Consider the following 12,462-nt stretch of genomic DNA (forward strand, 5'->3'; position numbering starts at 1 on the left):
TGATTTAAATGCTTCTCATACGGCTTTTGCAGATTATCCTAGAGTATCTGCTCCATTAAGATAAAGTGATTTAGATATATAAAGAGATATTTTAGAAATAAAGAAGATTTATCGAACAGTTGTTATTACTCCTATTTTATTAATTCTTGTTTGGAAATTATAAAATTTAATTTTTTTAAGAAGAAGAAGTGTAGAAAACATAGAAAATTTGTAGTTTAAACATGAGAGGAACTCCTCTATTTATAGCCAACAAAGGGTAGTATGTATAAATGTTTATTGTGCCTTATCAGAAAAATCACAATTCTTTGTAAAATTCACAACTCATCGAAAAAGTTACAATCCTTTGAAAAATTTACCACTCTTCAAAAAAGTCACAACTCTTTGAAAAAGTCACAATCCTTCAATGTTAAAAAATGTTTGCTTTTAATATAATTTATAATTATATAAATATAAAAATGTAAAAAAAAACTAAATTGAATATTTTTAATTATGGATATTATAGTAATTTAACATTCAAGTTAGGGAGTTCATGCTTTTATGATAGTATAAATATAAATAGATAGATAAATGTTTGGGACTAGAAATAACAAATATACACAATTTTATAAATATAAATTTGTCAACAATATAAATAACTAGTTATTCTTCAATTTAATCTGCTCACGCCGAACATAAGTTTTCTTTTGCAAAATATAAAATGATGGATTTTTAATATATAAAATATAAACTTATAGGCCAACTTTTACATTAAAAAAATTAAAAAAATTTATTTGGAATCTCAAATCATCTTTTAGTTTTTTTTTTTTATAGAGAATTTGAGATTTGAAATCATGATATCAAAGAGAATGGTTAAACCCAATCTTAAAGCTTAAACTAGGAGATGAAAAGTGTTACCATCCGACCAATCCTCTTGTGAGTCTTTGACAATTGCCAATTAAGTCAGTAAAATATTTTCAATCGTGCCAATTAGGAAAATATGAAAAAACAAATCAAAAAGAATTTAGAGGGTCATTGGTAGTAGCTGGTTCAAGGAAAGAAACTGCCGGTTTTCCTACCCTACTAAACCGGCCTAAGCTATATTTTGAACCCTCAAATTATGGACAATTCTCGGGTCAACCCAATCGTTAGTTTTCCCCGATTTAAAATCGTAACCGGTCATCCTTCGACTCTCTCTATCTCTATATAATTAAAGAGAAAAAAACCCAATCTGCAAACCCTAACTCGGTTGGTTTCTCCCATTTTTCGACCGTGGACGAACAAGTAAGTTTTAAATTTTACGGCCTTAGATTATTCATCCTTGTCGTTATAAGTAATTATATATGGGATTTTAATATTGTGGCGGTCGTTTATATAGATTGTAGTGAAGGGTGATGAGTTCTAATTTGGAACCAGTGCCAGTTACTTCACAAAAACATGACCCGGCATGGAAGCATTGTGAAATGTTTAAGAATGGGGAGAGGGTACAGTTGAAGTGTATATATTGTTGCAAAATATTTAAGGGTGGTGGAATTCATAGGATTAAAGAACATCTTGCGGGTCAAAAAGGTAATGCATCTACTTGTTTGAGAGTTCAGCCCGATGTTCGCCTTCTAATGCAAGAGAGCTTAAATGGTGTTGTAATGAAGAAGAGAAAAAAACAGAAACTTGCTGAGGAAATAACAACTTATAATACTGCCACTAGTGACATTGCTGCATTCACTGATAGTTGTGGCCTAAATACCGAAGTTGACTTGCTTCCAATGCCAGAAGCTATTGAACAAACCTCTAATTTGTTTTTGAATCGGGATGAAGGAGGTAATAATATAGGTGGTAGGAAGAAAAAAAGTAGGATTAGAAAAGCATCTTCCTCAAATAATAATGCTATGGTTCTAGCAATTAACCAGTCCAAAAGAGTGAACAATCATGTGCATATGGCAGTAGCCCGATTCCTTTTAGATGCCAGGGTGCCTCTTGATGCTGTAAATTCTGTTTATTTCCAACCGATGATTGATGTGATCGCTTCCCAAGGACCAGAAGTTGCGGGCCCTTCTTACCATGACCTCAGAAGCTGGGTTCTAAAAGCTTCAGTTCAGGAAGTGAGGAATGACATTGATCAATGCTCAAGCACCTGGGCAAGGAGTGGTTGTTCTGTTTTGGTTGATGAGTGGATTACAGGAAAGGGTAAAACACTGATAAACTTTTTGATCTACTGCCCCGAAGGGACAATGTTTTTGAGGTCTGTGGATGCATCTAGCCTAATTAATTCCATGGATTCTCTATATGAGTTGCTTAAGGAGGTAGTGGAGGAAGTTGGGGTGAGAAATGTGTTGCAAGTAGTAACTGGTAATGAGGAACGATACATTATTGCTGGGAAAAGGCTCACTGATGCTTACCCTACACTCTTTTGGACTCCTTGTGCTGCTCACTCCATTGACTTGATGCTCGAGGACTTTAAAAAACTTGAGTGGATTGATACAATAATGGAACAAGCCAAGTCAATATCTAGATTCATCTACAATAATAACATTCTCTTGAGTATGATGAGAAAGTTTACCTTGGGAGTTGACTTAGTTGATTTGGGAGTTACATGCTCTGCAACTGACTTTTTGACACTAAAAAGAATGTTAAATATCAAACACAATTTGCAATCAATGGTTACTTCAGTAGAGTGGATGGAGAGCCCATATTCAAAGAAACCAGAGGGGTTTGCCCTGCTAGATTATATTAGTAACCAGTCCTTTTGGTCTACTTGCAGCTTGATTAGCCGCTTGACAGATCCCATCTTGAGGCTTTTAAGGATAGTCTGTAGTGAGGAGAGGCCTGCAATGGCGTATGTTTATGCAGGGGTCTATCGAGCAAAAGAAGCAATTAAGAAAGAGCTTGTCAATAAGAAGGATTACTCAGTTTATTGGAATATTATTGATCACAGGTGGGAATCACTTCAGCATCATCCTCTTCATGCTGCAGGGTTTTACCTCAATCCCAAGTTTTTCTATACTACTGAGGAAGATGTGCACCTCCATATCAGATCACTTGTATATGATTGTATAGAGAAATTGGTTCCTGATCCTAAAATCCAAGACAAAATTGTGAAAGAAACTACTTCTTACCACAACAGTGCTGGAGATTTTGGGAGGAAAATGGCAGTAAGAGCCAGAGACACTCTTTTTCCTGGTGAGTGCCATTCCATGAAATGAATGGTTTGAAATCTTCAGACAATTAGTGCTTCAGTTAAGTTAGTTTATCTTAACTTGAATATTACCTCTTACCTTCCATTCTGGGATTTCCTTGCTGATAGTGTGTCAAATGAACAATATCACCATCCCTCTTCAACCTAACCTCTCTTGGATTATCTAGTGTTGACTATCACTGCAAGAAATCACTACATTCAAAATGAATTTATATATTTTCATTTCTATCTCTTGTTTAGTTTCCATTTCTTTCTAGAGTGGTCAGCTTATGTCGACAGGCTTTTATTTGTGTATGCATGGAAGTAATGGGATGGATCCTTATGTTCTACTCAAGATTCTTTGATCAGAGAAATATTTTCTGTTAAGTGTTAATGGCCACAAGCTAGTTCGAATCATGCTCTATTGCATAGCGTGTATCCTTCTAGTTGCAAGAAACCATGTAAACAAGTTTGCATTTGCTTGGATAGGATGCTAATCAAGGTTAAAAGCCGCGTGAGTTGTTAACTAGTTTCTCTCCCATTGATTTTGCCGTTCTCTTTGCATGAGATTTGACTTCAAAGATTGTGGAGGAAAATTCTTGTTAGTCTAAGTATGAAATATTCTTTAGTCCAGGAAATTATTGGAGTTCGGCAAAGCAAATTAACAAGTAATAATGTAGCGTCATGCTCCTAGTATACTGTATCTTTGTCTGTTTCACAAAGTGACTGAAGTTATTATGTTGTAATTCTTGCAGCTGAGTGGTGGTCAATATATGGTGGAGGGTGCCCAAGTTTGGCTCGCTTGGCCATCCGTATTCTCAGTCAAACATCAAGTTTGATCAGGTCCAAGCCAGGTCGAATTCCTTTAGAAGAGATGCATGAAACAAAAAATTGCATTGAACATCAAAGACTTAATGATCTTGCTTTTGTTCAGTACAACCTGTGGCTTAGGCAAAGGTAAAGGGAGAAACTGACATATTGTTCTCCTTTTCTTCAGATGTAAAAGAGTTTGTCTAATTTATTGCTTATAGCACTAGGAAGAACATGGAGCCGGATTGTATGGACTCAATTTCCTATGACAAAATGGAATGTGTCCATAATTGGGTGTCCAGGAGGGAACGAATCTCGGAGGACATGGAAAGTTCAGACTGGATGACTGTTGACCCTCCTTTGGGAAGCCTAGCTCCCTTAGGTCCATTTATTGATGATATTGAAGCCTTAGGTGCAGGTAACTTATGTTTCTCATTTAGGAAATCTTTGTTAACTGCAATCCTTGATGACCATCAACTCTTACAGCAGGTTTTGATGATTTTGAAATTTTTGGTGGGCCAAAAGATAATGAAGAAGAGATTGGAGAGGAAAACAATGTAAATGAGTAAATTTTTTGCTATAGAAGATTTTTTGTTCTGTTGGAAGGAAATGGGAAGATTACGCTGAGTCCCACGTGGAAGCTACCTTGACTTTAGTTTTAAGCCATAACAAATTGCAGTGAGCAATATTGAGGATTTGGTGCCGATGCTCAGCGTCCATGTGCTATTCCTCTACACCAAATTGGTTTCTTCGTGACTTCCCTTTACTCCCCGAAGTGATCTCATGTAGCATATGCCATAGACATTAGTAATATTTTTTAAAAATGGAAGACCGTTGCCTGTTGGAGAGACCTTGTTTGTTGAATGGCATGACCAATTGAGGGTCTGGGATCTTTCAGATAAGTGATTGGTGTCAAAGTGCAGAGAAACTGGTATAAGATAAAAGAAAATGTTTGGTGGGAGAAATCTATTTTTTGAACCTGCTTATGTTATTCTCTAGTTTCCTCCTGTATCTTGGTGAAGTTCCAGCGTATACAAGTGGAATCTTTTCTTGCATTTTGAGAGTTTGCAAACTGAGCCAGAATGTTATTCCTGCTTTTCCAAGGACCAATTGAATTTACCGGTATCTTATGTTCATAATTGTGAATATCAACTGCGTTTGAGGTTTTAGATCCCATGTTTTTTGGTTTCATTAGCTTCAGCTTTAAGATCCTGTCGAGAAAGGTTATTACTGGCCACTTGCTTCTTTTTTTCTTTTTATCATTCTTTCTTTTCATGAGCTTAATCAATTTGCTGGACTTCTTGAAAAAAAAAAGAGAAGGATTAGCAAAGTTGTGGCTATCAAAATTTCATTTATATTGGGGGTGCCTGATACACTCAAATTGCACTTCTTAAACGAGATATAAAGTGGTTGCTTCAAACGAGGTTTGAGGTAGAATCCCATATAGAATATGGTGAAAAATATGTCAACAGTGGATATTCGATTGTTAATCTTTATTTCAAGGGGATTTGCAACTTGTAAAGTATTAATACTTGTGTTGTCTTATCAGTAACCACGTTGACGGGAAGTTTTGTTGTTTGTATTCATATAGTGAGATGAAGCTGGGACTGTGTTTTCCATGATTTCATAACGTTTCAGATTTATTAGGTTAGTGATCCATTCCGGTGATATGCATGCAAAACTAAAGATAAGAGTTCAACTCAAGTCTTTCGACCAAATTAGATGGATGTCACTCGATAGCCTTTTGGCCTATTGGTGATGGTGTATTAACCTTCGTTAACTGTCTGAAATTGATTACCGTTGTAATATTTCAAATCATTATACGAGAGTTAGCGCCCTCAAATCTCTGTTGTTAATCTCTTTTTCTAACATTTTACCTATTTTTCAAGCAAGTTAAGATTTATTGCGAGTTCTAACGTTTGCAACTGTTAAAAAGCAATCAAAACAAAGAGATTAACAATGCGTGCAATTTTGTTGTTCAAGAATCACTAACTTGTGTTACTCTACATTTGTTAATCTATCATAGTTCCCACAACCCTAGTTATGTGATTTAACTACTCATGCTTGCAATATTTAGATCAATAGAATTTGAAAAATTCATAATAAGCAATACGTAAGAGATGAGTGTAAGAAAAAACCAACTTGTATTAGCCATCAAGTAACTCCAAAATAATAGCAATAGTATTTGAGAATTCAAGAACAATGATCAAACATTTCTTTTTTTCTCTCACATAGGTATCACAATATTCCTTATGTTTAGTAACATGTAAAAAGAACCCTAAAAAGGTATTTACACACCACAATTAAATCCTAGACGAATTAGAAAATTTAAGCTCGCACCAACCATTCAAAAACCATTATTCAAACTGATGGCTTGTTAATGTAGGGAGTCAACTATGGACCGTTCCCTAGGTCTAGTCTTAACAATATTTCACAAATCATTCTACACTTTGTGAACTAGTTTGATGGTTTGTCAATTGGACCGTTGTTTTTAGTGCCACTATGTAGCTCAAACATTGACATGAGAAAGGATAGTGCATGGACTGATTCCAGGGCCCGTTAATTAACCCGTAATCTTGAGGTCTCTTGTATTCATGCCCCAAACTAGGAGATGTACAATTGTCACTCAATACCTTATTCGATCGAGTTAGGCACCGAGAATAACTAAAATTAGTCTCTTAAGTTATTAGAGGTCTAATTTAAATATTCTAAATGTGTGGAGTGTTACTATAAGACACCGGAAGTTGGAAGGTCAAATAAAAGAAAGTGATGCAGGAAAAAGTTGTAGAAAACTACTATTGTAGGTTCTTACATGCCAACCTACAAAGCGTATGAAGTTCTATGGGCCGTAGAAAGGAAATCGTAGGAAACCCAACACTTGGGAAAATTTGAAGTCTGAGACGGTTGGAGTTGACAACCCGTAGAGGTATTGACAAGACGTAGGAAAGGCTCATAGAAAGGAGTCCTAAGGAGTTAAATTTCACTGTGTCAGATCACTTTACGAGGAGGACCTACGGACTGTAGAAGTTTCCATGATCCGTAGGATCAGCCAGTAGGAAGTGATTAGAGATCCAGAGTTTCTGATGTTTGAAAACTTGCCAGAACGATGGGTCTTTACGACCCGTAGGATGCACTCGTAAGAAGGGTCCTGAGTTTTGGATTTTTGGCTCAGTGTTGGGGAAGTTGACGATTTGTACCTACTACCCATAACTCATTCGCCGAGCCGTAGACCCAAGTCGTATGTCCAATGTGCAATTTGTAGTAGCTCAACTTTTAGAGAACTTATTACAACCCAAGCTAGGCCCTAGGTGTGACACGACGATTAGGATTCCTGAAGAAACCCCAACCAAGCCTCTTAGTATATCATAATCTTACATAAGGTAACAATAAGGCAGAAACTAATAAGAAATCTGAGAACATAGCATAGAGTTAATGAAGTAAGACAACATAGACTCCATACACATATCCAACATTCCTCTACATGAACTAACATAGGCGGGGACAAGGATATATTCCTACCTCACCCTCAAAGAAAAGTTATCACATAACATGGAATGGTCTCAATATATCATCATAGTCCAAGAATGGAAAGAGAAGAAAAAATAGACTCGGCTTGCCCTCAAAGCATGCGGACTCACCACACAATCTTCAATGAATCAGTAACTAGCCACGAGAATAAGATGGAGCATATGTCCCTACATTGTGATATAATATAGGCAATGAAGTTTGCGTTAGTACGTTTGAATGCACTAAGTATGTAGGCAATGTAATTCATATAAAAACCATATTGTGCAAATGACCATTTCAAGTAGCATGATAAAAGAGGTAGTAAAATCATAAATAGACATGAGAAGGGTCAATGCACAATAAACTATAAGAGTATCATGTAAAAGTAAAGGCTAGAATTATTCAAGTAAATCATCATAAGGGGCCATGCATATGTGGGATATAACCATAACCGACAGTAAGACCATGCAAGCTATAACATGGAATCCTGATGTCTCTCCATACAATGGAAAAAAGAAAAATGTACTTGCAAAGGTAGATTCTACCCCGCTAAGTGGGTAATCATGAACATGTGCTATATGTGGATCCAATAGTTAGGCCATATTGGCAATAATCCCACGGTGGCAATGTAGTTAAGGGGCTAGAGATTTCTACTAAGGACCCCTTGGATCGAGTCCCCTCCTCAAAGTCCTATTGGTGCTAAGTCAACATCCCATGGAATACATATTATCATCATAAATCATAGTTCAAACTTGTCTTGAAATCATAAACTTATCATGTGGAAAAAAAATAAAAAGCTACTAATCCAATTCATAAAACTTGTTCATCGGAATAACTCATTATCATGTGATTCATGTAATGTGGGTGTAGGCCTTCCATTATTAAGAATCTTATTTCATAAGGAGTATCTTTAGGGTCTTAAGTAACTATTAAGGATCTTAAGTCACTCTCTTTCATAAACTTGTTTGAACTCTTGAAATGCCATAATCATGACTTATACTTGAAATTAAGGTGAATGGATGGGTTCAAATCAACTGACTTAGAAATCATGAAATTGAATTGAAAACATGCATAATCATATAATCCATGTTGAAATTGGTTCATAATCATAATTTAAATTATAGTTTATGTAATTGAAATTGATATCACAAAACCCATAAAATATATACTTTGAATTGATTGAAAAAGGTGAGAATTGGTTGGGCTCCATGGGTGAAAGGGACCCATGGATGAATACTCACATACCTTGGATAAGAAGTTAGAAGAAACTTGAATTTTTTTTGAATTTTGATGAAGAACTTGAGAGGATTGCTTGCTTGTCTTCAATGGAGATTTAAGAGCCTTGTAGGGAGAGAATTTTTGTAATTGATGAATTGTGAAAGAATGAGGGTGAATTGGGGGTTTGGGTAGCTAATATCATAGGTTTTAGTCCCAAAAACATCTAGGTTCATTAACTAATAGGTAGGGAAAAGTCTAAAGTGTCCCTACTGAAAAACTGAAATCGGTCGAAAATACTTACCAAGTCCAAGGCGCGGAGAGGGTTTATGACAGGTCAACTTTGAGCGAATGAGAATTTTTTCTAGATTTTGATCAAGGAAGAATTTGAACTATGTTGGACCATCTCCACGACGCAGAATGGTCGCGCACTCTTTTAGAAAGGGAATTTTTGTTTTCAAAATACTCAACCTAAACATCTATGGAGGCCATTTTTATAATGTTTTACCTTATTATATCATATTACAACCTTCAAATGCCCGGGATATTACATTATCTCCCACTTGGGAAATTCGTCCTCGAATAAGGTAGAACTAGCTTGAGTAGAGTAGAGTGTATAGCTAACAGCCTAGTCTGAATGCAATACTGTAATTTAAACATCATTTAAAATCGGGTTCATGAGTATGAATGCATGTAATAAGACATAGAGAGGTTGGAACGTAGGAGTTTGGAGGATTTGAGCATGAATAGCTAAATACCTTAGGGCGGAATGGAATGAAAGAGATAAGGATGTCGTTTCATCATGTCCGCTTCCACTTCCCATGTAACACTTTCAACTTCTTGGTTCCTCCATAAGACTTTAACGGATTAAATTTACTTGTTTCTCAACCTTTTGGCTTGACGGTCCAAAATTTCAACCGAAACCTCCTCATAAGTCATGTTTTCTTTAACACTCACCCTACCCAAAGGTGCAATGGCATTGGGATCACCAACACATTTCCTCAATATTGATACATGGAATACCAGATAAACCAAGGCTAACTCTAATGGCAAATCAAGTTCATATGCCACCTTACCAGTACGCCTTAAGAACCTATAAAGGCCTACATACCGGGAACTAAGCTTTCCCTTCTTTCTGAAATGCATTACCCCTTTCATGGACGAAATTTTCAAGTAAACCCAATCTTTCACATCGAATTAAAGTTCCCTCCTTCTAACATACGAATAAGACTTTTGATGACTTTGGGCAGCCATTGACCTCTCTCGAATAAGTTTGACATTTTCCAAGACCTCAAACACTAATTCGGGCCTTAACAAGTCACTCTTTCCCATTTCAAATCATCCAATAGGTGATCAACACCTTCTTCCATACAAGGCTTCAAATGATGACATCTCGATGCTCGAATGGTGACTATATTGTATGTAAATTCAACTACCGGTAGGTGATCATCCCAATTTCCTTTGAAATCAAGCACATAAGCCCTCAACATGTCTTCTAGAGTTTGGATCGCTCTCTCGGCTTGTCCATCAGTTTGAGAGTGAAATGCGGTACTTAGCTTAACTTTGGTGGCAAGACCCTTTTGAAAGGATTTTCAAAAGTGAGAAGTGAATTGAGTACCACGATCCGAAATGATGGACAATGGGACACATGTAACTTTACCAATTCCCGAATCACATCTTGGCATAATCTTGGAACTATAAGAAGTCTTAACCGATAGAAAATGGGCTGAATTGGTCATTCTATCCACTACCACCCAAATTGAATCATGTTGCTTTCAGGTACGAGGCAAAACCGTTACGAAGTCCATGTTCACATCCTCCTACTTCCAGGTAGGAATTTTGATATCTTGGGCTAGACCTCGCGGTCTTTGATGTTCAACTTTCACTTGTTGGATATATGAAAATTCCGCCACAAACTTTTCTATGTCTTTTTTCATACCATTTCACCAATACACTTCCCATAGACCTCTATACATTTTGGTGGATTCCGAATGTGTGGAAAATCAAGAGCTATGAGCTTCATTGAATATCATTTCTCTTAGGACATCAATATTTGGAACACATAACTGATTTTGGTGATGAAGTACTCTATCTCCCCCCTCGTGAGAAAATCTCAATCTTTCTATCAACCACCAATTTCTTCAACTCAACTAAGGTTGGGTCCATGTCTTTCTTTGCCTTTACATCCACTACCAATGATGATTCTGAACCATTTTGAACAAGAATACCACCCTCATTAGAGTCACTCAACCTTACCCCTAAGTGGGACAATCGGTGCACATCTTTAACTAACTCTTTCTTGTCATCTTCAACATGAGAAACACTATTCATGGATAGCCGACTAAGAGCATCGACAACAACATTTGCTTTACCCAGCTGGTATAACACACTCATATCATAATCCTTTAATAGTTCAAGCCACCTCCTTTGCCTAAGGTTCAAGTATTTTTGGCTAAACACATATTGAAAGCTTTTGTGGTCGGTAAATGTGTCAACATGCACCCCATAAAGTTAGTGACGCCAAATATTCAAAACAAAAATAACCGCTGCCAATTCAAGATCATGAGTTGGATAGTTTCGTTCATGCACTTTTAGTTGTCTAGAGGCATATTCTATGACCTTGCCATGTTGTATCAAAACACAAGTTAATCCAACCCGTGAGGCATAACAATATACAACAAACCCATCCGGACCTTCTGGCAATGTCAAAATAGGAGCCAACGTAAGACGACCCTTCAATATTTGAAAACTTCTTTTACACTCATCCGACCATTGGAACTTCACCTTATTTTGGGTCAACTTAGTTAAAGGAGATGCAGTAGATGAAAATCCTTCTACAAACCTTCTATAATACCCGACCAAGACCAATAAGCTACGAATATTAGAAGGAGACAACATTCTAGGCTAATTCTTTACCACCTTTATTTTTATTGGATCAACCATGATACCATCAATGGAAATAATGTGACCAAGAAATGCCACGAACCACATCCAAAATTCACATTTACTAAACTTGACAAATTGTTGCTTGTCCCTAAATGTTTGCAACACAATTCGCAAGTGACCCATATAATCTTCTTCACTTTGGGAGGAAATAAATATATCATCAATAAGAACCACCACAAACATGTCTAGGTATGGTTTGAAAAACTCGATTCATCAAGTCCATAAAAATAGCACGAGCATTAGTCAACCCAAATAACATAACCATAAACTCAAAAATGGTCATACCTTGTTCGAAATGCCGTCTTAGTAATGTCATACTCCCTCACCCTCAATTGGTGATAACCAGATTGGAGATCAATTTTGGAGAAGTAACTTGCACCTTGGAGTTGATCAAAAAAATCATCTATTCTCAGAATGAGATACTTTTTCTTTATGGTGACCTTATTTAATTACCGATAGTTTATATACATGCGAAGTGTTCATTCCTTCTTTCTAACAAACAACACAAGAGCACCCTATGGTGAAATGCTTGGCCATATGAAACCCTTACCTAACAAATCTTTCAATTGTTCCTTCAACTCCCTAAGTTCCGCCGGGGCGATACAGTAAGGAAGGATAGAGATAGGTTGGCTATTGGAAAAAAGATCTATACTGAAATTGATTTCACTTTCAAAAGGAATACCGGGCATATCATCGAAAAACACATCGAGAAATTCATTTATAATAGGAACCGACTCAATAATAGGGGCTTCAAAATTTGTATCCCTAACATGCACTTCTTAATGATAAATACACCCCTTAGAAATCATTCTCCGAATTTTAGGAACATTATGAAC

At 36.5% G+C, this 12,462-nt stretch overlaps 1 protein-coding gene across 2 annotated transcripts; it reads left to right on the forward strand.

The window, feature by feature from the left end:
• The first annotated feature begins 1,042 nt into the window (after positions 1-1,042).
• Positions 1,043-5,110, forward strand: LOC129900837 (uncharacterized). Of its 2 annotated transcripts, XM_055975911.1 has the most exons (5): positions 1,043-1,260; positions 1,355-3,153; positions 3,904-4,105; positions 4,180-4,376; positions 4,445-5,110. In XM_055975911.1, the coding sequence occupies exons 2-5, from the start codon at positions 1,371-1,373 to the stop codon at positions 4,525-4,527; spliced, it is 2,265 nt and encodes a 754-aa protein (XP_055831886.1). In that variant the 5' UTR covers positions 1,043-1,260; positions 1,355-1,370; the 3' UTR covers positions 4,528-5,110. The 2 variants fall into 2 exon arrangements, with proteins under 2 accessions (XP_055831886.1, XP_055831887.1); XM_055975912.1 differs by having other exon boundaries at positions 1,046-3,153; positions 4,448-5,110.
• Positions 5,111-12,462: the final 7,352 nt, after the last annotated feature.

The sequence above is a fragment of the Solanum dulcamara genome, chromosome 8 (genome assembly GCF_947179165.1).
Source record: "Solanum dulcamara chromosome 8, daSolDulc1.2, whole genome shotgun sequence".
Taxonomy (NCBI): Eukaryota; Viridiplantae; Streptophyta; class Magnoliopsida; order Solanales; family Solanaceae; genus Solanum; species Solanum dulcamara.